Consider the following 27,237-nt stretch of genomic DNA (forward strand, 5'->3'; position numbering starts at 1 on the left):
GCTGAAGAAAAAGAATGTGTTAGCAGGTGTGGCGGAAGGAACTGGGTATGTTGAGTTTGGAAAAGAGGAGATTAAGGGGCGATATGATAGTGGTCTTCAGATACTGGAAAGGCTGCCATAAAAAAGATGGAAAAAAGTTATTCTCTTTTGCCACAGATGGCAGGACAAAAGGCAAAGGGTTCAAACTACAGCACAGAGGCTGCAATCCTCTGTGGAGTCAGCCAGTGTGAGAAGTGACTCTGTACCACCATCCCCCCTGCTCCCTGCCCGGGCCTGACTGCCAGGAAGAAGGGCCAAGCGAGTCGGAAAAGTCCTGGGGGAGAGGCGCAGCAGGAGAAGGGCGGAGCCTCCCTCCCCCGCTGCAGGCCAATCAGAGCAAGTCTTGCAGGAGCAGCTCCACAGTCTCAGAAATCTGGGGGGGGGGGAGAATCATGTCCCCTCCGATGCATCATCTCTGAAACTGTGTGCAAAATAACAACCAATATGTGTTTTAATAAGGCTAAATGTAAATGTAGAACATCTTTGAATAAAGAATGTAGGCCACAGCTACAGACTGGGTGATTCCAGTCTGGGAAGCAATGACTCTGAGAAAGATTTGGGGATCATGATGGATAATGAACGGAACATGAGCTTCCAATGTGATGCTGTGGCCAAAAGACCTAATGAGATCCTAGGATGCATAAACAGGGGAATCTTGAGTAGGAGTAGTGAAGTTATTTCACGTCTGTATTTGGCACTGGTGTGACCACTGCTGGAATACTGTGCCCACAATTCAAAACGAATGTGGATAAATTGGAGCAGGTTCAGAGAAGAGCCATGAGAACAATTAAAGATTAGAAAACATGTCTTACAGTGACAGACTCAAAGAGCTCAATCTCTTTATCTTAACAAAGAGAAGGTTAAGGAGTTAATTGATTATAGTCTGTAAGTACTTACATGGAGAACAAATATTTAATAATGAGCTCTTCAGTCGAGCAGAGAAAGGTATAGCATGGAAGCTAGACAAATTCGGACTGGAAATAAGGTACACATTTTTGACATTGAGGGTAATTAACCATTGGAACTATTTACCAAGAGTCGTGGTGGATTCTCCGTCACTGACTATTTTAAAATCAAGATTGGATGCTTTTCTAAAAGATCTGCTTTAGAAATTATTTTGTGGAAGTTCTATAGCCCGTGTTATACAGGAGGTCAGACTAGATGATCACAATGGTCCCTTCTGCTCTTAGAATCTGTGCATCTGTGAAAGGAATTTCCGTGCACCCTTGCAACTCCTAATCGGTAGGGCAGGACCAGGAGTGTTTGATAATCAGTACCACCAAATGCTGCCAAGACATCCAACAGGAAAGTTTACCATCAACAAATGATCTCTCTGTTTTGTGTCCTGGCCAGTAACCTGGCTGAGAGGGATCCAAGATACTAGTAGCTGGCAAGTGGGACTGGAGGCTTATTTCCTAGCTTGCAGGTTATCTTGCCCAAAAACGGAGGTTTGGTATTGGGCTCTACCGGGAAGATCACCATTGTCAAGTGCTGATTTCTTTAACTGGACTATTGCATGCTTTGGGAGTGAGAGTTAGGATCTCCTCTTCAAAGGAGGTGTGCAAATGCTGTATTACTAGAGGTCTCAGATGTCCTCTGCTCTATTTTATTAGACAGGAAAGGTGGTGGGCAGAGTCCCATGTGGTGGCGCTAATTGCTTCAAATATTTCCATAGCTACTACTTGTGCAAAAGGCGGGGCCCCGCTTTTGGAAGGAGGGGATTATGTGTGTTTAGGTCCAGAGCACGCCGGCAAGAAACTTTAATTTAGTGAGATCGGATCAGAGTTTTAGTGCTGTTGATTTCAGAGTCATTGTGTGTGTGGATGCTGAAATCTCCCAACACAGTGAGATTTGTGAACTTCATCATCATGTCAGACAGCATCTCTGTCAGCTCCTCTGGAAAGCCTTTGTGTCTGGAGGACTATAGATTAACAGGATGCTCAAGTTAGTCTTGTCTTTGGCCTCACCAGTTAAGTGGATACTCTCCAAGGATTTTGCTTCTGTGGAGTCTGTCTTGCATTTTAGCTTGCCTGTACCAAGCATGTTTTGAGGATAGTGGACTGCACAGTCCCCAGAGGTACTACTATGACACCTTTCGTGAGTACTAAATTCACGCAATTGTATTTTAGTTTTGTTTTAAAAAATATAATGAGAAATAAAGATGAGACTCTCAGGAAGGAGACAGATATTAACGTATATAACCACCCAGTAATGATCCGTGGTCACTGCTAACTGAAATCAGTAACAGCAGAAAAATGGTTTATGGCAAGGGCAGTTCATCTCTAGATCACAAACATTTTACTCTGAGAATAGTGGGTGTTCCTGGATTTATATTTTTTAGAATAAGTATTGTAAAGGTAATCTACAGCCATTTTCTCTATATTGTTTATAGGCAATCTGTCCTTCGTTTACTTTCCTCCAACCACCGCTGCTTGGAAATAAATCGGTGTATCAGTCAGTGTCTGGCTTTAGAAATGGCAGTCCGCCAGTGTCAGTTGGTTTTTCAAGCATTTGTTTATGCATCAAAGACAAAAACTGTTTGTTTGTTTTCTGATATTGATTAAATTTTGCATGTGGCTGGATTTAGAGAGATAATCAAAAGGGGATGGCCAACATCCAAGCAATGGCAACCAGTCACTCTAGGGAAGTTGTTGACAAGTGGCCCAGACTTTGCAGTTTTTTTCAAAAGGAAGAGAGTGTTCATTAAACAGAAGCTTCATCAAACAGGACAGTGGTTTACATGTGAATAGATATATTCTTTACTTAACATTCATAAGTTGCTTATAGATTAATTAGCCCATCTGTTGCAACAAATGTATTCCCGTGTCTTTTGAGTTGATTGTTAAAAGTGACTGATTTCCCTATCCACTTAAAATAGTACCTTTGCTTCCATTGAAAGTAACCTTTTAGAATCAAAGAATTTATTTAATCATCCAGCTAAGAATCTGTAAGTGGCTTGCAGTAAATAAGTGTTCAACTGTCTACAGCTCCCAAAGTGATTATATCAGAGTGCTGGGATGGGGGATAACACAGGAGGTAAAAACAGATCTTAAAGAAGCTAAGTGAAGAGACCTCCAAAATGGGTATATAGTATTGGGTTTAGTTTTTAAAATACATTCTCTCTTCCCAACACATAATGATGGTAACTGCCCAGGACAGCTGCCAGCATATAGCAATTAAGCTACAGCTTTTCTGCAGGGCAAGGCAGAATTTATAAAATGAGTGACCTTTATGCAGGGTAACTAACTGTGTTGATGAACTTCAAGTGACGATTAAAATAAGTGTTCTGTATCTTCAGTGCTTACATGTTATAAGGAAACCACATAAAGGATGGAGGATTTTAAAGGTCATGGATTTCTTCACTTCAAGGAGAAAATAAACATTTTTATGAAAGTACAGGTCAGCCACATTATTGCCAATAAAAATAAGCTGTTACATGATTTTGTAATATCATTGTTCCTCGGCATAGAATTTGCATGGAAATGACATTATTGTAAATGTATGTAAAGTATATTTGTTTGGAATAATCAATAAGTATTGATTTATGTGGATAAATGAGGACATTGGTTGGTTGGTTTCCCAAGGAATTCTAATAAGATTTTATGTTTTACTTCTTGAACTGTTATCCATGTTTTTCCCCTGCTTTTTAGAAGTCAGCCCAACCTTTGCCCACAAGTACCACATAGTGGCAATTATAGTATACTTCTTGTACTTACAATAGGAACAATTCTGATGTATCAGATACAACTACATGGTATTTGTTGCCAAACGTTGACTTTTAAGGGTGATCACTAAATTTGTTATCCTGAAACTTTTTATAAACATTAAAATTGGTCAGTACAGGAGGGTTGGGAGAGAGGAAACTGTAGCTGTACATTTTGAAGGGATCCTACAGACTGTAGGGGTAAAAGTTGTTCAAGGGGCTTACATTACATTCTAGAGTGAAAATTGTGGAGTTCCCACTTCCCTAATGGGAACATCCCCCGAAGGGAGCATATTTCTATGGCTTTGAAAGAAGGAAGGAACTGGAGAGGTAGAACTGAATGATGGCTAAAAGATCCAGATTTAAAGTGTTATTTAAAGCCGCCTTTGTTAGATATAACTGGTACTGGACATTTTAGTTTTTGTAACGTACACACTTGGAGGAGAAATAGGGGGAACATTCTCCTTCTTACAATTGAATCTATTTTTACACTTTTATCGATCCCTCCCTCTCCAACCCCCATATGGCACTCACAGAATTCCATTGTATATAATTATCCCCAATGATACAATTTGGCCAAATGGCAATTTTAAGGATAGAGACAATTTTTAATCATTTCTTGCATAAATTGTCAGGGAAACTCCTGTTATGCAGCAATGTAGGCCACCTGTCTAGAGCAGAATACACTTCTTTTCTGGTCACTCTTTGTATCATTTGATACTAACCTACCCCACATTAGTACTGAGGAATTTCTATGGAACTGAGGATGTTAAATCTGGTCTCTTAGATTTAAATAGATATATCTAGGTATGTATACTGTGCTCATCACCACTGTGTAGCATCTGAGCTAACTGTAGGAGCAATGTGCTTTTGCCATTGCGGAGTAGTCACTACATCATACCATGGATCCCTCACACATCCATGTAAGGGAAGGCAGGATTCAAACCACAACTTTCTTCATGAGGTTCTGCCGCAGGAAGGACATTTTTACTTGCACATGGGCTCTGTATGATCCCCACCCACCACCGAGAACATGTCTAGGGATGTTCTGAACTGCTGTATGTGTTCATGTAATTAAAAACTATCATAATACATGTATGCAAAGCGGCAGAATTCAGGTTACACAAGCTCCCTTAAATCTGCCATTTTCCAACTTTACAAATGTTTTGCTTTTCAACCTAATGTTTTTTTTATCAAGGGGGGTTTGGGTTGGTTGATCAGTTAATTGGTCTGGAAATGTCAAGGTATTGGAAAAAAAAAAAGAAAGAAACATGGAGAAACAAAGCAATTCCATCTTTAGCAAATATTTGCTAAACATCAGTGGTTTAGGATTCCTGTGTTCTCTTCTGGTTCTGGGAAGGTTGTGGGGGCAAATGGAATAGTGAGAAAAATTACAGTTAGGACTTCGAGGTGCTATTTGTTTTCTTAATCTGCTTTGTATTTGCATAGTGTTCGTTCATCTATAGATCTCAAAGCACTTTTTAAAGGTGGCATGCTGAAATATTGCATTTTACAGATAAGAGAGCCAAGCACTTAGGTTTGGTATTATGTTTCAGAAAGGTAGTGTAGGTGAGTACTCTTTCCTTTCCTAGGTTATAAACTATTTTATTGTGGAAAAGCTGGAGGAGGATCCATTTGCCTGGGCTGTGATTCTTTGTAGTCGTTAGGAAATTATGCAGGAGACAGTGAGCATGCTCTCTGCAGCATAGCAAGAGTTCGGACTTTCAGACATAATGAGTAAGGGCGTAAGAAGTTATTTTGTGCATGTGCAAATGGTGCAAATTATTTCCTAGTAACTCAAATAAATTTGGATGGATTTTCATGGGAACAGAAAAGATGCTTCTTTGACCTCAGGACTGTCCTACTGTCAGATTTCAACTGCCTCCGGGTAAGCTCCTGTGGTGCTGGCAGAGTTTTTACATGGACAACATTTTCTGTTTTTCATTGCACTGATTTTGTAAAACTTCAACAACAAAAAATCAACCTGAGGCAGAAACCAAGCATGGAAAAATTCAACCCAAATAGTTCATTTGTCAGCGGTAGTAGCAATTAAAAGCAGATGGTTATAATGGAAAATGTTAGGCAAACTTAAAATAATAGGTGTTGCTATTGCTCTTCCTATAATGTTAGGGCTTGTCTACACTTAAAACGCTGCAGCAGCAGCACAGCTGCACCACTGTAGCGTTTCAGTGAAGACTCTACCCATGCCAGCAGGAAGGGTTCTGATCTGGGCACAGAGCCTCCACCTCCCTGAGAGGCAGTAGCTAGGTTGATGGGAGAATTCTCTAGTTGACTTAGCACCATCTACACTGGGGTTTAGGTAAGTTTAACAGATTTTTCACACCGCCGAGTAACATAAAGTATAACAACATTATTTCGTAGTGTAGACAAGGCCTCATGTCAAAATATATGCACGTGTTCCCTGGACCAAATTCAGATGTGATGTAAGGATGGTATAAATAGTGTGAGGTGATAAATCGTATATTCTGTAGAGATAGAAGTGAAGATTTGTATCGGAAGGGTGTAAAATAAAGCCGGCACCTGGGATTAAACCCTTTGTGGGTTGCATTTCTTCCTACAAAAAATCACCCCTTCTGCCCATTCACAGGATAAGTTATATCATCTCACATCTGCAATGGCTTATGGCAGTTTCATTATTTGTAATTTACAGCAACATTCCCGTCACCTCTGAATCTCACCAAAGTAATGTTTTCAGTGCAGTGATAGCACATGTTCTTGGTCAAGAACTCTGCTATTGACAGCCATTGCCCAATTAGCATGTTAGTTCAGTGATGTGCTTGTACTTTGAAAATACAGGCACACGAACATGTAGGAATTTAACACACCACCCATACTTGCAATTATCCGTGTTATACTCTGAACACTACACTAGGGGAGCACTGGTATAGGAATACTGATATACTATATTGTACTATGCTGGGAAAGCACCCCTAGTGTCTGTGCAGCTACACCGGAAAAGCTTCACTTTGTTCCAGTATAGTAAAAACATAAAGAAATTGTTGGTATATAGATATACCAGCAGAGATATACTGGCAAACCCTTCTAATGGAGACACAGCTTGTTTTATTGTGGAGCTGATATAAGCTATCCTAACAAAAGGACTTATTGCCAGTAGAGCTGAATCTACACTGGGACTTTTCCTGGCATAGCTGTTGGATAGGTTTGTGGGTTTTTTTCATATTCCTAATCAACATAGCAAAACTTTCAAATGTAGACCAATATAACACTCATCCTCAGCCCCACAGCCTGTCAAACAATTGTCCTCAGCCTGGTCTACATCTAAAACTTAGGTCAACCTAGCTACATCTCTCAGGGTTGCAAAAAATTCTATGCCATGTGCAAAGTAGTTAGGTTGACCATACCCCCTACTGTAGAAGCAGATAGGTCAACAAAAATCTTCTGTTGACCTAGCTACCACCTCTCACAGAGGTGGATAACCAACCTCAATGGAAAAATCCCTATCATTGTTGTAAGAAGCATCTACACTACAGTGACACAACTACAGCACTTCCAACTTCTTTTTTCTTATCTTCTTAAATTCTTTACTTTGGATTTGACTTGGATTTCAATACATGTAAAGGGACAATAACAAACAAAATAAACAAACAAAATAAAACCCCACTTTTTATATATATTTTACAAACCAGACAAATAATTTCTGAGATGGAATTGTAAATGTCCTTAGAGTTTTAAAAATGTATTACTTAATTTTTACTTCTTTCAGAATCCACCAGGACTGTGTTGTAAGAGTTTTATCAGTTTGTTTTCTAGCAAAAGCCAAACAAGTTATTTTCCCACCCCACCCTTATCTTCTCTCTTACATGAGCACTATAGAAGATTGCAGTAGATAGCAGCATATGATTTAATATACTGTACAAATCACTTATAATATGTGTTTTATACTCCTGTTTCTATAAGCCCTTTCAGTCCTAATTTGTGTAATGTTCTGTTTTCCTTTAGGTCAATGGGAAGGACCTCTCCAAGGCCACTCACGAAGAGGCAGTGGAAGCTTTTCGGAATGCCAAGGAGCCAATTGTAGTTCAGGTTTTACGGCGAGCACCCATTAATAAAACACATGGTAGCTCACAGGATGTTCAGCTTGTGGATGCTAGCACTCAGACCGACATCACCTTTGAGCATATTATGGCTCTGGCCAAGCTTAGGCCACCCACACCTCCAGTACCAGATATCTGTCCCTTTCTGCTTTCAGACAGGTATGGTTTACCTTTCTCTGTCACTTTTCCACTCAATCTCATATACTATCTATATAATAAGATTCCGGGATTGTCTCTCTCTCTCTCTCTCTCTCTGTCACTCTGAAGATAAGAATGTCTGTACAGTCAGTGTGAAGCAATGGTAACAGCTACAGGCATGACTGAGAGCTCTCTTGTTTTAGAATCATCACTGGGATTTGCGGTCTGTCACCATACAATTTTTAAGTTCTCACCCATATTCAGCTCTTTTTACACACGTGACTTTATGAATTGCATCTGTGTGACAGCACTCATTGGTAACTTTTAATATTAAGTATTCGTTTTCAAGAAACTAAGTGTTAACAAATTACTAAGTGTAGTGATAGCCTCACAGCTCTGTCTAGAAAACATCTCAGGAATACTGTCATCTCATTACTGTATAGCTGTCACTGATAGCCACAGTCCCACACTTGTTTCACTGCATCACCTCCTGAACTTCATTTGTGGATTAGAGCTGCAATAAGGAATCCTGGCTCTGATCACTTCATCTTCATACTATTTCTTCATCAAAAGCTTTATGCCAACAGTGAGCCTCAGTCAGGTAGATAGCTACTATAGCCAAAGCTGCCAAAAGGCTTATTAAGACCCAGAGAGAGCTGGCTTGTTGGCATTGTGTACATTTCTCCCTTACACAAAAGGAGAATCAAGGAAACTCATTAAATTAAGGTGGTTATCTAAAGCAAAACATTACTGAATAGATAAAGAGATTAAACATAAAATCCCACATCTTGAATGACAGTGTGTAATGAGTTATTGATTGATTTAATGAATATTTCCTCTGAAATTGTACAGAATTTAAATATTAATGTAGCATATTTATGCAAAAATAGTGATCCATCCTTCTGGACCTCGCCTTATGAGTTATTCCACCTGTCTGTCAACACTTCCCCTCTACTTCATCCAGTAGCTACAGGCAAAACCACAATCATACTAGAGATTTCCCATTGAACTCCCAATGTTCCATGGGTCTTTGCACAGGAGTGGCGTTGCAAAATGTATACCACATTTCACCTTGTCACAAATACATAGTCACAAAGTTCTGGGTGGATCATCAGCAGATCTCACTAGGGTAATTTATGATCAGGATTCAGGTAATAGCTGTCTTTGTATCTGAGGCTACACATAAGTTCATTTTATTTCAGGAAGACCTCATTCTTTTTGTCCAAAACCTATCCTGTGTGCTGACATTTTCAAGAGTATAATTTCTCAAACACACCTTGGCAGCCTGTTGTGTCCATGTTGGAGAAGGCTGTAGAGTGCAAGTCACCCCTTTAAGGTCTGAAATAATTTGTGATCATTTAAGGGATTTAATGTGGTAGAAATGTGATTAGTACAATGTTGTGCTAAGAAAGGCTCCTTCGTGTTGCTCTAGTATCTGAAGTGTATATTTGGATGCATATAGAGATGGCACACATATCTGGAGTTAAGTACATTTAAGAGTATGGAAAAATCCTGGAGCTTATCAGCTAAGCAGTTTGGCTCAAAACAGACCCTGCTTCGTTCCTCTTCAAAAATAACCATGTGTGGATCTGACAGTAGAATTTTGCCTTTAGTGCTGTACTTGGCAAAATGAAATTAACTGGTCTCTGTGCATTTGAAAAGAGAAAAGCCCCAGCTCTTGCCTGTTTGTATTCCTTTCAGACTGTCAGATCACTCAGAATAGCATTCCAAAGATGAGAAAACTACAGAGAAGGTTTTTTTATCCTTTTTTAATTTGAAAAACTATTGTCTCATCTATTCCTGTTGTACTGCTTTGTCCCACATAGCTGCCATTCTCTTCACCCAGTGGAGCATGAATTTTATGAAGGTAATGAGTATCTTTCCAGCCTGCCTGCTGATGCAGATAGAACAGAGGACTTTGAGTATGAGGTAAGAGCATTAGCATGCTGCAGCTTTTCTTTTTACAATTACAGGTACTGTATTTATGGAGCTGATATCCAAGTCCTGTGAGAAGAACAATAGCAGGAATGCTCTTTTTAAAAAAAAATAATTACCGGAGCAAATTCTCTCCCTCAGTCACACCTGTACATGGGTATGAATGGAAGCAGAATTTTGCCACGTATGTCTGAGTTTAGAAGGCTTATTATACACATACCATAGTTGTGTGATGGAAACTGTAGTTCAGTTATTCTGCTTTTTGCAGTTTTGAAACTTTGAAGAAAGACTTTCAGAAATTAAAAAACTAACTAGAAGCTTCATTGCTTTTTCTTCTCATTTTCAGAAATAATTGGCCATTTTTCTACCACCTTAAGGATTGAGAGCAAGAATACACAGCACATGGTGTTTTTTATTATTAGACCATGTTTAGCCTTTGCTCAGCTATACACTGTACAGTATTTTAAATAACACGTATATAAGTTATTAAGTAGCTTTCAGGAAAGTATGGAAAATATTCTTTCTTCCTAATATTTGCTCTCCCTTAATAGTACATAAAGAAACCTTTTAAAGGTTTCAGATAACTGCTTGACATTTGGAAATAAAATGGATTGGGAAAGCTTTAGTAAATAGGCACATTGTTCACTTTTATCTTCTTTTTTTATGTTCTTTTCTGCTTACAACCTGGGGAAACTGAAGGTCTTCCCCTAGGAACATGGAAAATCAAATAAATCTACTTGGTGAAGCTAACTCAGAACAAACAAACGTTTATTTGAACTCTTCAAAAACTCATTGTTAGGGATTAGTGAAATCGTTATTTCTTCCCAATTGGACTTTGGTATGATATCTAATAGCGGGAAAGTCTTGGGGCTTATGTTCTATTTCGATTCCACATGGCTAACGTAATTTTAACTTCTTTACTGAGTGTGTGTGTTTGTTTGCAGCAGATCTGGCTTATGTCTATCAGAGAGACTATTTGTCTGATAATATTTTTTTAAATGGCAAAATAGACAATCAGAAAGAGAATACATTTTAAAAATGTTAACTTGTTAATAAAAAAGTTTTTTTCCCATTTTATCAGAATATTAGTGAAACGTTAAAAATGCAGACAGATTTTACATTTATATAGAGTCTAGTACAGTGGAATCATGTCCTCTTTATGACCATTATTAATCCCTAATAATAGCCGGCATAAGTATTATGACAGTGGTAAATGCTCAGGCAGGTTCTCAGTAGCCTGTAATCTCTACTAATCACACCATCATAGTCATTAATTTACTGTCAGCTGTGATTCAATTGCCCAAGGCAAACCCATTGAGTGACTGAAATAAAGAATGTTTCACATAAAATTTAAATAGGAAAGGAGCTGTCTGGCTTCCATTGAGAAGAATAATTTGCTCCACAAAACAAGAGAGGAGGGAATGACTACATCCTGCATCCTGTAACAAAAAAGGCTCCAAACACAATTTCTGTAACTCAGGAAAGAACAAAAGCCAGCCCTATGTTTAAGGCTACGTCTTCACTATCTGCCTGAATCGGTGGGTAGAAATAGATCTCTCGGGGAATTGCGTCTCGTCGGGACGCAACAATCGATCCCCGAATCGATGCTTGTACTCCACCAGCGCAGGTAGGAGTAAGCGCTGTCGACGGAGGAGCCAAGGAAGTCGATTTGCCGCTGTCCTCACAGCGGGGTAAGTCGGCTCAGATACGTTGAATTCAGCTACGCTATTCGTATCTTAAATCAAACCCCGCCCCTCCCCGTAGTGAAGACGTAGCCTAAGTTTCTATGTTAAATTCAAGTTCTGATGATGTGACATACATGGACCCATTGGTAATGGTAAGCTTAAGAGGTACATGCATCTCCAGAAACATATGCACTCTTTTTTGGATATACAGTCTTGCACCTAGATGTGCAGAATAGTATTTGCATACACAAATCTGTTAATTTTAAGTGCAACGGGGTCCTGCATTTTAGAAAATGTAGGAATAACATGAGAATTGCTAAATCTCAAACTGAATTAGCTCTTGCCATGGAAATTAAAATAAATAATAAGAAGATTTCTTTTACTTATATAAATAGAAGGAGAATAAGGAAGGATGAGGTTGGACCACTGTGCAGTGTGGATGGGAAGGAGATTAAAGATAAAAATAGTCTAGATATGGCCCCAAAACTAAATGAATACTTTGATTTGATTTGCAAAAGTATAATATAGAACATGAGTATGAAGGTGTAATGGCTGATGGAAATAAGTGTATAGAAATGAAAATTATCACACCTGAGCTGGAATGAAAACTTAAAGAGCTTAATGCACTCAAATCAGGAGGACCAAATAATTTCCATCCCACAATACTGAAAGAACTGGCACATGAGATTGATAGTCTGGTAGCAATGATTTTTAATAAATCTATCTGTCTATTTGGGAATAATACCATATAGCTGGTGCATAATTAATGCCATACCTATATTTGAGAGGGGGGGGGATTTGGGCAATTACAGACCTGCTAATCTGATTTCAGTAGTATGCAAGGCTTTAAAACAAACTATGAATAAAAGAATAATTGAATTAATGAAAGAAAATGGGGATATAATGCAACATGGGTTTACCAAAGGTAGATCATGCCAGAATAACCTGATTTCCTTCTTTGAGAAAATAACTGATTTTTTTAGATAAGGAAAATGCAGTAGATCTAATGTACTTGGACTTCAGTAAAGCATTTGACATAGTACAACATAGGATTTTTTTTAGTTAAATGAGGGAAGATGGAAATTAGCACAAGATTTGTAAGGTAGATAAGGAACTAGCTAAATGGGACAAGGTGATGGGTTGTGCTTAAGGGTGGCCTATCAGACTAGCGGGTGTTTACTAGTGGAGTTCCTCAGGGATTGATCTTGGGACCAGTCTTGTTCAATATTATTATTAATGACCTTGGCACAAAAAGTAGGAGTGTGCTAATGAAATTTGCTGAGGATACAATGTTGGAAAGCATTGTCAATACTGAGGAAGATCAGAATATTTTACAAGAACGTCTGGATGACCTTGAAGACTGGAGTGGCAGAAATGGGTGAGATTCAGTAGTACAGAAGTGCAAGGCCATGCACTTAAGATCTAATAATAAGAGTTTCTGCTACAAGGTGGAGCCTCATAGTAGAAGAGAGACCAGGGTGTGTAGTCAAGGATGATTATGGGTCACCAATATGATGTGGCTGTGGAAAAGGATGTATCAGGTGAGGCATTTTCAGTAGTGATAGACACACATAAATGCTATTGTATGAGGCATTGGTAAGATCTCATTTGGAATACTGCATACAATTCTGTTCATCCATGTTCAAGAAGGATGAATTCAAACTGGAAGAGGTGCAGGGAAGAGCTACTAAGATGATCAGGAGAATAAAGAGCCTTTTTTATGAAAGAAGACTGAAAGGACTTGGCTTGTTTAGTCTAGCAAAAAGAAGGCTGTGAGGGGATACGATTGCTCTCTAGGAGGCAAGTAAAGGGGTAAATACTAGGGAGGGTGAAGAGTTAGTTAAGCTAAAGAACAATATTAGCACAAAAACAAATGGGCATAAACTGGCCGTGGACAAATTCAGGCTGGAAATTAGAAGAAGGATAAGAGGGGTAAGGCACTGGAAGGACCTCACAATAGGAGTTGTGGGGGCAACCCATATAATTAGTTTTAAGAGAGAGCTGGGCAAATTTATGAGTGTGATTGTCTGATAGGATTGCTTGTGAGGGTAGAGCTCAGCAGCCCTGGGCTCACTTCTGGTTTATGTCTTAGATTCCTAAAAGCTCACACTTTAGGGCTCCAGCCAATCATCTGCAGGGGTCAGGAAGGGACTCCTCCTCCCTCCCCCAGTGTATTCTGTGGAGTCTTTTGTTCTCCTTCCTCTTAAGTATCAGGGATGGTCATAGCTGAAGATGGGACACTGGACAGAGTAGGCCAGGGCTCTGAGGTGGCACACTGCATTCTCTCTCTCATGCTTGACTGGCTGGTTCTTGCTCACATGCTCAGGGTCAGGAAGGAATTGCCCCCCTGTCAGACTGGCAATGACCTTGGGGTTTTTTGCATTTCTGTGAAGTGTGTGGGTGCAGGTCAGTTACCAGGACTATCTGGATACATCTCACTTAACTAATTCCCTGCCATTGTAGGTGCCTTGAGCACTGATGCATCTCAATCCCTCCTACTCTCTCCCTGTGGGACGTAATAGTCTAATCTTCTGCAGGCTATAATACTTTGGCCTCATTTCAGTTGTTGGGGTTAGTGTGCCGTAGTTAGGTGTGTTGTCTGCATGTGACATAGAGCAGGTCAGACTACAAAATCTGGTGGTCCCTTCTGGTGTGAAACTCAGTGACTTTATTTTTATGCACAAATGGCTCAATCCAAACCCACTGAAGTCTTCCCATTGATATCAGTGTCTTTGGACCAAGCCTTAATGCCTCTTTGCAAGCACAGCTATACATGTGGTCCAAACTGAGAAGAGGTAGGAGAATTAAAGACAATTGACAATCCATGTGAAATCCTGACCACACTGAAATCAATGGCAAAACTCTCATTGACTTCAGTAGCAAAAGGATTTCACCCTGTGGCCTCAATATGTCTTATTGTCTCCAAACATTTCAGCAGTCCTAGTTAATATCAGGTATTCAAGGGGTAGCCCTGCATTAAGTATGCCATTATTGATCAGAAAAATATGAGTATCAGCCTTAAAGTTGAATAGTCTTTTTATTTGTTGGGTATTGTCACAAGCTTAACATGACTTTAATTTTTGAGTTAATTTCCTTTGCTGGTACTTTTTCATACCAACACTATAAAATAAATTCATTCTCTTTCAAAGGCTGCTGAATAAGGGTTTAAAACTGCACAGACCTATGTTTCCAAAGTTTACACACGGGAGCATTCTCATTGTAGTCAATGAGACTACTGATGTGAGTAAAGTTGCTCAGATGCTTAAGTATTTGCAGGTTTCAGCCCTAAATGTGTATTTATGGACTTGCTAAAATGTTGACTCCATAATGATTTAGGAACTTTCTGAAAGGTGTGGTATTGGCCCAACAGACCAAAACAGATCTGTCTGTCTTGTGAATGCATATTTAGAGACTTTTCAACACATGGATTATTTAACCAATAGACCTAAACTGATCTGTCTATCTTGTAAATACATATTTAGGGGCTTTTTAACATGAGGATTACTGAGCTGATAGCCTGTAACAGCTCCCTTCAGAGCTGTGATAGCCTGCAAATACCCCTTGTAAACATTATAGTCAGTCATGTCAATGTGATCATGGCCCCTGAATGCTAAAAACCCTAATGCAGTTTTCATGCAAATAGTCACTATGTAGCACAGTGACTGTATTTTATAAATAAAATAACTTAGTTTGATCCCCCACCTTCTGTATCTATACAAAGAAACTAACCCATGTTATGGATCTGTAGCCTACAAAATTGATGCTGTTTCTGAGCTAGAGGTTTGTAACATAACCCCATCAATTTAGCATAGAGCTTCTAATTACAACTATTAAATCAAATTTTAGATTTAATTTTCTTAAAGACAGAAAGAGAGAGAAAGGGGGAAGTCAGGCCTTGGCTGAGACCTCATAAGCCAAGTTTCAGCTTCATTCAACTATAATGATAGCGATATGAATGAACAGAAGCACTGTAATACCTTAGTTACATATCATTAGATTGTGCTGGTTTTTTGGGTTTTTTTCCTACTGGATTCAGATTTTCCCCCAAACCTTCTAAAAGTTGGATTAAATCAAAAAGAGTCCTTAGCAATTAAAAGGCAGATATCAAATTCAGCAGCCACCAGAAGTAATGTCAAAGAAAAAGTTTCAAGAAATACATTGCTCCTTAACTGGAGTCCTAATAAAGACATATTTGTTATAAACTAGAACAGCTAAAGTTATCAGCAAGGCTGTAGTTTTCCATTTTAATTATATCTGATTGGTGGTGGTGGTGGATTGAGGTAAAAATACTGTAGGCTTTTAATGGAGAAGAGAATATTTCTCACCACGTGGCTTATAGTTGTCAGCTTTATGCAGCTGCTAGTCAGTTAGGGGGTAGTACTAATTGATAGACAGGTCAGAAGAAGCTTGGAAAAGTTGGGCTTTACAGCATTATATGCATTTGCTGAGCTACTTCTTCATAATACCCTAGAAATTAATGCTAAAAACTGGAAGCGTTACTTACTATATTCAGATATTTTAGTAAGATACTTTTTCAAGTAGAAAGTATAATTTTTCATTTTAAATAAGCTACCTACAATATTAGTTAGGATACTAAGTGTGTGTGTCTGTGTGTAGAGATCTCAATTCCACTAGAGTCCTTCTAGTGTTATCAACATCTTTTTCCAGCTGCTAGCACAATCTTTTCATATAAATATATAGAAAAAGGTGGACTGCACGTTAAAGTTATTTATGAAAACCTTCTTAAATACTCTCGTGTCTGATAATTGACACACTTTAGATTGTTTTAGTTGTATATCTAAAAATATTGCACTGCTTAGAGTTTTTATAAAGATGTGTTCAAGATTTCTTCCCTTTAATTCAAGAGAAGTCTTGAGCTGCTATAACTGTAATACCTATCCTGTGATCCTTCTGTCAGAAGTGCAGACTATAAAAAAGAAAGACAGTTAAAAATTAAACAGTGGTATAACCTTAGGTTTTATTGTAATCATTTGAATAACACACTATAATAATTAAAGTGAACCAATTTTAGCACACATTTGGCCTACTAGAGCTCAAGGAAATGCATTTTATAGGAATTTTTATATAAAATCCCTGAGGTTTAAAGAGTCATGATTTACACAAAGACACATGGGTTTTAGCCCACGAAAGCTTATGCCCAAATAAATTTGTTAGTCTCTAAGGTGCCACAAGGACTCTTCCTTGTTTTTGTCTAAATATAGTTAACACTACATGCAAATAAGCAGCGTAGTGGTAATAACAGAATATTGCTTTACTTTTAATATACCGCCTTTCATTTCAGAATTGCAGACTTGCTTTTCAAATATTAATGAACTAATCCAACATCTCTCTAGTGAGATACATAAATATTATTGTAACCATTTTACAAGTGGGGGAACTAAGCGTAGACACTTTAAGTGACTTGCCCAAGGTAGTACAGCCAGTCAGTAAGAATAGAATGGGAATAGAACCCAGGAGTCCTGACTAATAACACTGCTCTACAGCCAAAATGCTTCTGAAATAAATGTAGTCAAACTTTACTAATTCTGGGTCACTGAGAACGAAAATGATGCTTAAAATTGTTGATTGGCTCTAGTTTTCAAGATATGCTATTGGGTCAGTATATACAACCCTTGACTTGGGAATGGCGGAGGATAAGTGAGTTATAAAGGGAAGGGATCTCAATTTAAACCAGAAATGACTAAAATACATCTTTGACTGGATCTATGAATAAATCTATGACTGGGTTTGGACAGTACTTGCTTTTTAGGCAAAACAATGAATGATGCAATCTGAAGCTGGTATTGCGTCATACATTATATGAATTGCATCATGTTATTCCTAGAAGTCATGGATGATGCAATCATCACAAAGCTTACATCACTCTGCTGAACAAATTGCCCTATATCAGCTCTAGAAATCATACAGTGCCGTGCTCTCTTATTTGTCAGTGTTTGATTTTGCAAAGGGACACATTTATGTTTAGCCAAAGTGAGCAGAGATGCCTCGTACTTGTGTGAACAGTGCAGATAACTTCTGCTATGTTTGTGGTGAAGTGACTTTTGCATCACAAAAGCGCAGTATAACCACTATGGTTAAGAAAGCCTATCACCTTTATTTTGGCTGCAAAATTGGAGATCAGGACAAGAGGTGGGCCCCACACATATGCTGCAACACTTGTGCAACAAATCTTTGCCAGTGAACAGGTTGAACAGGAAAAGGAAATCTATGCCTTTTGCAGTGCCAATGATTTGGAGAGAGCCAACAGATCATACCAGCAATTGTTACTTTGCAATGTGCCTCCAGTTGGGAAAGGTGTGTCAAAGAAGAAAAAGTGGACTGTGCATTATCCAAACATTCCATCAGTTATACGCCCAGTACCCCATGGAGAAGGACTGCCAGTTCCTGATGCACCAGAATCATTCTCACTTGAGTCAGATGAGGAAGAGGATGAAACTTCTGGTCCTGAACCATCAATGTCACAGGACCCACATTTTCTCCCATCCTCCTCCTCTGAACCACACCTCATAACACAAGGTGAACTGAATGACCTTGTCAGGGATTTGGAACTACCCAAGAGTAAGGCAGAGCTCTTGGGCTCCAGACTACAGCAGTGGAATCTCCTGGCAGGTGATGTTAGGGTTTCCATGTTCCGTGACCGTCAAAAGGATCTTGTCCCATTCTTCTTCATGGAAGGTGATCTTGTAGCCTGCAACAACATCGATGGTGTGATGGCAGCCCTCAACATCGTTCACGATACAGATGAGTGGAGACTGTTCATTGATTCATCGAAGATGAGTCTTAAAGCTGTTTTACTGCATAATGGCAATGTTTTGCCATCAATTCCAGTTGGTCATGCAGTCCATATGAAGGAAACCTATGACAATATGAAATAACTTTTGAGGTGCATAAACTATAACCAACATCAGTGGCAGCTTTGTGGCGATTTGAAGGTTGTTGCTCTCTTGCTTGGTCTGCAGACTGGATACAAAAAGTACGGCTGTTTTCTCTGCGAATGGGATAGTCGTGCAAGAGATTCCCACTACATCAAGAAAGATTGGCCACTCCAACAGTCATTGGAGTCTGGGAGGAAAAGTGTTCAGCATCCACCACTTATTGAATCAAGGAAGATTTTGTTACCACCCTTACACATCAAGCTGGGTCTGATGAAGAACTTTGTCCAGGCCATTGACAAAACACAAGCAGCTTTCAAGTACCTCCGTGGAATATTTCCAAGGTTAAGTGAAGCTAAGATAAAGGAAGGTGTCTTTGTTGGTCCTCATATTCGTGAACTTCTTTGAGATGATGCATTTCACCATGCACTGCGTGGCAAGGAAAAGACGGCATGGAAAGCCTTCCAGTTATGGCAATAAATTTTCTCGGAAACAACAAGGCAGACAACTACAGGTTGTTGGTGGAAAACTTCCTCAAGGCATACAAAAGACTTGGTTGCAACATGTCACTAAAGATACATTTTTTGCACTCTCATCTTGATTTTTTTCCACCGAACTGCGGAGCAGTGAGCGACGAGCACGGCGAGCAATTTCACCAGGACATTGCAACAATGGAGAAACGCTATCAGGGCAAATGGAACCCATCAATGCTTGCAGACTATTGCTGGACAGTGACAAGAGATGCTCCATTTAATGAATACAAGAGACAAGCCAAGAAGCGCCGAGTAGACACTGAATAGGACTAAACTATGTACATAATAGTTTTTTGCCTTTTGTTTCATAATAAATTTTATTTATATAACCCTTTTGCTGATTTTTAAAGTGTTACATAAACAGGACAGGTGAAATATTATCATGTAAAGCAACCATAAACACATGAAAAGACCTAGGTTTACAATTTATGATTAAAACTCTACTATCTACACAATATACATAGACATAAAATGTAAAAACTTAAATATCTTAGAAACAGTAGCCAATCAGTTGTTTTAATTGTCATATTTGAATTCAGCACATTAAAGTACATAATAAATAGCACATTTTATCTCTGAAGCAGACGACTTCTCAAAAATTGTAGACCAGTGTAACACTCCTATTTTAGCCACTAAATCACACTTCCCTCTTTTCATTTGATATGGAGATCACTGGATCATTTAGATGAAGTAAGATGTCAGGTCAGTTGCTGTTGTGCTTGTTTGTTCTTAATTTTTATATGTATTTAGAATCACTCCCTACAAAATGCTGACATTCAAAGCAGATGAAATTGCTGTCATCTGTAGCTGTCACAGGTAATGAATATCCCAATTTACAGACTTGGATTTTGCCTCTAACTAGCAAACATCACTGAAGAAGAAGACACAAAACTGACATTGGCAAATTTATCAAAGTTATTACCATTCATTGTGTTTTAGAACAAGAGGAAAATATATGAAGTCAGTGATACTCATTTTGTTTCATGATTTCATAAAACAAACACAAGGTTACTCCTCATTCCACCTGAAAGATAATAAAAAATTTTCCTCGTTGTCAGGGCTTAGGTTTTCCAAAGAAAATGAAGAAAAGTGAGCTTAGTTTTTCAGCAATTTATTGTTTGGGCAACATTACAATACATGGTGTCTATTATTCATTCTAAGAATGAAGAGCAAGGTGTTTGCAGTGTTTTCCTATTTGTAGAATTCTGTGGATTGTAAATCATCCATTTTGATGAAGATTTATCTTTAGGCAATTTTTATACTATTATGATACACTGTCATGTATTCTTTATATGCCCCATATTTTGCAGTAAAACTATTATAGAAATCTTTAAGAGTTTTTAAATGTTTTATTGGTACTATTGTTCATACACTTCCACCTTAAAAGTCTTAATATCATGGATCCAACTATACAGACCTGAGAAGGAAGAAAATTATAACTACTACTTTTCCTTTTAAAATGTCTTAAAATAGTGTTAGTATAATAGTAGTAGTAATAATGTAGTCACAATATGTAATAGTAATGTAGTAATAATAATTAGGGCTGTGGGTCTGTCACAGAGGTCGCGGAAGTCATGGATTCCGTTACTTTCTGCGACCTCCATGACTTCTGCAGCAGCCAGTGTGGCTGACCCCAGGGCCAGCCATTCTGGTCGCTGTTGGAGCAGCCCCACAGCAAACCACTGGAGTGGCCCCATAGCCAACCACACCATCCGATATACTGACTATGTTCCAGGGCCAGCCGTATTGGCTGCTGCAGGGACCACCTGAGCAGTGGCTAGCCCCAGGGGCTGCCTGAGCTGCAGTCCTGGGGGTGGGGAGGGGGGGAAACAACAAAATGTGATATAAAAATGACTTTGGATAATTTTGTATGCCTGTTTTTATGATCAAATGTTTGGCTTAATTTACGCTTATATATTGTACTATGTATATATCATAAAGCAGATAGACATATAGGTGAGCTGGTATTGCTGCTGGACCCTTAACCTATGTACTTTCTGACTTTTTCTGATTTAAATGTGCAAACTTAACATTGTCTTTTCACAGTATTTTCCTTTTAACAGATTGCAGTGTAGGCAACTGTATTAATTTCTCACAGCTGTCTAGAATTGAAACATTATCTTCGGCAACTTGATTTTAATTAATCCAAAATAGCTTTCACACAGTTTTAGGTCAAGAATGTCCAAACATGTGGAATTGTATCTGTTTTAAGAGTCTGAAATCGTAGCTGCCTGTTCTGTTGGCCAGATAAATGTTCTTCACAGCAGATGTTAGCACATCTGTTGTATCTCCTGTATTGTGATTGGCTGGATAGATGTTTAGAATGTGATGATGAGGCAAATAAATCTTCTCACTCATTTCAATCCTAAAGCAGGCAGTCAGCAGTAATAATGATGTATATACAGCCAAGTGCTGGGCAGTAATTTTGAAATACAAGCAAAAATAAAGTATGAATTTACTCAGAATAAGTGAATAGTGAAGGCTAATTATGCCAAGCTGATCCTCAGTTAATTTCAATTTGAGATGTGACAATCATATAAACCTTAGGATTTTGTGTAACTAAACTCATCAGCTAGAAAAGGACATATGCTGCAGTTTAGAGTGAGCTGTAAGTTATAACAGGGAGCTTTTTATTAGACATAAGGAGAGTTGGGAATCCAGGTTTGGGAGCAGCTGACGCCTACAAGGTTGTGCCTTGGAAGGAAAAGAAGTTACCCACAGTAATGACCTAAGATCTTTGACATTGAGAAAATCCTTCATTTTTTTAATTCTCTTACCCTCCCTCCTTTGGTTACTCCCCTTCACACAGTTCTCCTTCGTGTTATTTTAACAGGCCTGGCTCTGTGCCCTGAAGTTTGTCAGACTTGAGTGCTGTCACACCACCAAAGTATGGGGTGAATTCCAAAAGTTGGGGTCCTCACCTGAAAAGGCCTTGCCATTAGTTTTAGAGCCCATGACTGTGGGAAAGGACAGCAAAAAACATGTCAGCCAATCTCAGCTGCACCGGGGTATAAAGTGGGAGGTGGGGGCTCTCATAGGTCCCAGATCATTCAAGGCTTTAATATGCAACACACTGGACGGCAGACAGAAATGAAAAAGAAGTCAATGCAAAGATTTGAGCAGTCATATGCTCATAGTGTCTCACCCCATTCAGTAAGAGCAGCTTATTCTAATCTGCACCAACTAAAGATTCCATGTTGCCTTGAAATAACCATGCTTGAACCAAAGAGTGAATTACAGTCACTTAGCCTGGAGATAACTAAGACTGTAAATAGGCCATTATAAAGACTGTATCAGAGAGAAAAAATTGCAGCCTCTGTGCCAGCTGCAGATGATAATGAGAGCTAGAGGTCATGGAGAATCCAGGAGTAGGGCTGGTTGAAAATTTGGTGTTGAAACCTGTTTTCAGTGGCAAATTGGGTTTTTGACTAACTGGAATTGCGTGCTGAAAGTGTCTGCTTTCCTCAAAAAAAAAAAAAAATAATTTTCTTTTGTCAGAAACCCCAAATCCAAAAAGTTTTGGCCTATAGCCAAAAATGGTTCAGATTTTGCCAGAAATTTGTAGGGGTTTTGTAGCTTTCAGCTGAACATTTTCAGTTTTAGGCCAAAATGTTTTGATTTTCAGTTGCTCAAAAATAAAGCAATTTTAGTTTTTGTGGTTTTGTTTTTTGATGCCAAGTCAAAAAATTTCACTGCAAATTCATCTGAAAATGAATTTTGTTTTCATTTTTTGTCAAAATTTGTCAAATTTCTGACAAGGTCAATCCAAGAACAGTGATGACTCCAGTAGAACTAAGCCCTGGTCTACACTTTGCGGGGGGGGGGGGGGGGGGGGGGAGGATTGATCTACGTTACGCAACTTCAGCTACGTGAATAACGTAGCTGAAGTCGACATACTTAGATTGACTTACTGTGGTGTCTTCACCGCAGTGAGTCAACTGCTGCCACTCCCCCATCAACTCTGCCTGCGCCTCTCGCCGACCTGGAGTACAGGAGTCGACGGGAGAGTGCTCAGGGGTCGATTTATCGCATCTAGACTAGACGTGATAAATCGATCCCTGCTGGATTGATCGCTGCCCGCTGATCCGGCCGTAGTGAAGACATACCCTTAGAGGCTCTAAGTCAATTTAACTAAAGGACATATCATAAATTTTACAATAAGTGCCACCATGACCCCACCACATTCCCCTAATCTAATGCTTCCCCCTGCCAAGTAGCATTGCTTCCATCTTGTCAGGACTGATCATCACCATTTGGAATTCATTCAGGCCCTTATTTCAACACGGCACTAGCAAAGAAGGGAAACTGTAGAATCTGGGCTGACTGAAAAGGAGACCTACAGCTAAGTATTCTCAGCATACTGATGACACCTCAGTCCAAAACTCCTCTCCCTGTCTCTCCCTCACATCTCACATAGGCATTGAACAGGAGTGATGACCAAGACTGGCCCCAGGAAGGATGCTGAATAGGCACAATTGTTCATCCCTACCCTGTGGATCTCTCTGAGAAGAAGGCACAAACCCACTGAGGGAAACCTCTGTCAATCTCAGACCATTCACAAGTAGATCAATTAGATAATTCTAATAAGAACAGCATGGACAGTTTTCCATGGTGAGGGTCAAAAACAAGGAAAATCACCTGAGGAAAAAGAAGATATAATATCATATCATCATATCATATCATATTAATTAAAGAGATAAATGAGACTGAGAGAAAATAGAGAGACTGAAACAGATACAGAGAGAGAGATTTAGTCAAGAGGGTAAAATTAGATAAATCGAGGCTGAGAATAAATGTAAAGTAGATTTATTTAAAATAACAAATATAAGTTGAGGGCATGTTGTTTTCTAGTTTGTGTGATTGTCCAGAAAAATCCATGCAATATATTTGCTTTTTATTAGAGTCTAAGGTGCTGTACGTTTACTACATCCCACAGGGTGGGATTATTGAGGTTGTCCTCTGACAAGCATCTGGAAATTCACTGTTACTTGTAATGGCTAGTAGAGGGGAAACTGGAGTTCAAGTGGATGTTTGTAACTAACTGGAGGATGTGCTGATAGCTGTGGAGCCTTTTGCAGCCAGGAAGTTTATAATCCTTGAAGAATTTTTCTTCTCTTTGACTTGCTTATGAGACACACTCCCTTTAAAGTCTGCCATGAGTCTTTTAAGCTCGAAGCTTAAACATTCTTTAAAAGTAAGTCAGCTAGGCCAGATTCACCATGTGAGTGCCCACTGGCTTTAAAATGTTGTGCACACAAGTCCCATACTTTTACCCCTTTTGTCCCACTCTGGCACATTTACATTTTCCCATTGGAAATGATTCAGTGATCAAAGGGTTGCAGTGCTCTAACCAAGCAGGAAAATTTTCTCTTCACAGAACCAGCTCTCCTAGTCCAGCTCTGCGGCTTCTCTACTCCAGACCTACCCACTCGCCCTCCCCAAGCCACTTGCCCACCAACTGTTACTCACCTCTCACCCACTGCCCTAACCAGCCAACATGCTGCTCCTCCAGTCTATGCAGCTGACCTATAGATTCCAAGGCCAGAAAGGACCACTGGATCAGTCAGACCTTATGTATAGCACAGCCATAGAACAGGTGCACGGGTTAGTGGTCAGCAGATTACAGGTGCAGCTGCTGAGGAGTGTTACTTCATGTTCAGCAGCTGCAGTTGGTGCTCCTCACTGCTGCTGCTCTCCAATGCAATATAGCACCATATGCCAACTGTTTATTCTGTAATAGCCTAAGGAAGATAATGGTTTATTGGTATGAGATCTGAGATCAGGCTTGCTTACTACTAAAAGATTTGTCACCTATTTGTCTAGGTCAGTAGTTATTAAAAAATTCTTCACCCAAAATAGTGGTGTTCAAGTGTTGGAATCACATGTACTGTGTATATCCTGGTAACACTTTTCTAACAGTGAGTACTATTTTTCTAACATATGCTGACATCTGACGGCGTCCTGCACATGGACACAGAGCAGCATATGACCTTAACTGTAACTATAGAGATGGGGATGAGAGAAAAGTGATCATATTTTTAAATGCCCTTTTCATGCTATTATTTTTGCTTTTGGATCTGGTATTTGAGAAATGCTTGCTGGAATCTTCTGCTTGTGCTGCAATGTAAACAAATCTAAAACTAAAACAGACTAAAAAAGGGGGGGATTAAAAGACAGTTTATCCTATAGTGTCCCCACCCCTTGGATAGAGTATTGTCATTCCCCACCATGTGAAATGGAGATAAACCTCAGTTTCTTTGTGGTAAGCTACCAACCAAATCCATCCTGGCAAATCTGATATCCAATGTGATTTGTCCTTTTCAATGCTTTCTATGAGAAGTCAGGACAGTCTTCTGTCAAAATTGATAAGTGAGAAGACAGTGGGGAATGCAATTTTATTTGTAACAGCACAGCTGCCAGCAATTCCAGCTTGTTTACATCTAGACTGGCTCTGTCTTGCTCCATAGCTTTTCTATTTCCATCCAAATAGCCCCCAAATACATTGTGGATGTGCCTGCCTATGTAAAATCTGCATAACATAACACAATGGGAGTGTTAGAGAGGAAAAACGATGTCCATTTCATTAGGTTATTTTCACAACTGAAGAATTTCAATTGCTTTAAAAGAGAAAGCTTGAACTTGACCAATTCTCTGTAGGCATTTAGCAGAATGGGTTGTAAATTCTATGAAATAGGAAAGCCCAAGGGGTAACTGGAAAGAGTGCAGCTAAAATCCTAAGATGATCATTACCTCCCACAATGATGGTATGTGAGGAATAAGAGTGCTGCTTTTTTTGATTAAAAATACTTCTTTTTGAACAATACAGTGGCCGGTGTTTGGTAAATTAAATCTATAGAAAAATTGAAACTTGAGTTTACTCTTTTGTGTATGAACGGAATGCAACCCTATATGTTGGCCTCCAACATTTATTGTAGATAATGACGCAATTCTGTATACTAAACACTTCTCATGAATATCCTATAGTTAACCTGTGTTATATAGACATTAACATGTTTCCTGGAAGATCCTCTGACAAGAGAACATAAGTCTATGTGTCCTTCTGATAATTCTTAGATCTATGGAAACTTTATTTTCATTTAGTCTAACTTGCCTTCCCTATGGAATCTTAAGCTTTTCTAATGTTTTTACTGATACATTTAAGAAAGGCCCAAGTCATAGGCCTTTTCCTTATATAATCTCTCCTGTAAACTGATCCTTTACAGTGGCCTACCCTGAACATGCAGTTATCATAAAGATGAAGTGTTAGAGAGTTTTTTTTATGTTTAATTGTTATTAGGCATGACAAATAATGAACTTTTCCAGTTAACTGAAAATTTCTGTTGTCTTTTGCCATTTCTGATATTGCAGATATTAATAAAGATTTATTGTTCTAAACTGGATTTATCATAGAATAAAATAAATTAGAGATGGAAATGTAAATTATCTACTCTGGTCATTTAAGCCTATTGGGTCATGTAAGCCAGTGGTTCTCAACCATGGGTATGCAGAGGTCTTCCAAGGGGTACATCAACTCATCTAGATATTTGCTTAGTTTTACAACAGGCTACATAAAATGCACTAGCATAGTCAGTATAAACTAAAATTTCATACAAACAATGACTTGTTCATACTGCTCTATATTCTATACACTGAAATGTAAGTACAATATTTATATTACAGTGGATTTATTTTATAATTATAGGTAAAAGAGAAAATAAGCAATTTTTCAGTAATAGCATGCTGTGACACTTTTGTATTTTTATGTCTGATTTTGTAAGCACGTAGTTTTTAAGTGAGATGAAACTTGAGGGTACGCAAGACAAATCAGACTCCTGAAAGGGGTACAGTAGTCTGGAAAAGTTGAGAGCCACTAATATAGGACACCCCTCTGCCAGTTTAGGAATGTTCTCTACATACACTGTATTCTTAAGTGTTTTGTTCAATCCTGTTTTTAAATGGCTCCAGTGATTGCCAATGGAGATTATTTGGGAGAGTAATTTACCTGACTGGCATGTTTTAAAAAACCACACAGGATTACTTAATCAACATATTTTTAAAAGGCCTCCTAAAAGACCAGAATCTAAAATATGGGCCCCAGAAATAGAATTACTGAAATTCCTTTGTTAAAAGTTCAGTGAAGAATTCACCAACTTCCTGCATCTGCATGGAGATAAGTGGTCTGGTGAAGAATGATCAGTAATGTCTAAAGTTCACTGTTGAAGTTATTTTTCCTGG

The 27,237-nt window shown here is 38.9% G+C and overlaps 1 protein-coding gene across 3 annotated transcripts in view; it reads left to right on the forward strand.

The window, feature by feature from the left end:
- Window positions 1-27,237, forward strand: part of PDZRN4 (PDZ domain containing ring finger 4) — a 368,942-nt gene that overhangs the window by 305,937 nt on the left and 35,768 nt on the right. For all 3 annotated transcript variants that reach the window (XM_054024438.1, XM_054024447.1, XM_054024456.1), the window contains 2 exons: window positions 7,724-7,977; window positions 9,783-9,885. In XM_054024438.1, the coding sequence (XP_053880413.1) occupies window positions 7,724-7,977; window positions 9,783-9,885 (357 nt within the window). The remainder of the gene's footprint in view (window positions 1-7,723; window positions 7,978-9,782; window positions 9,886-27,237) is intronic.

This window comes from Malaclemys terrapin, chromosome 1 (assembly GCF_027887155.1).
Source record: "Malaclemys terrapin pileata isolate rMalTer1 chromosome 1, rMalTer1.hap1, whole genome shotgun sequence".
Taxonomy (NCBI): Eukaryota; Metazoa; Chordata; order Testudines; family Emydidae; genus Malaclemys; species Malaclemys terrapin.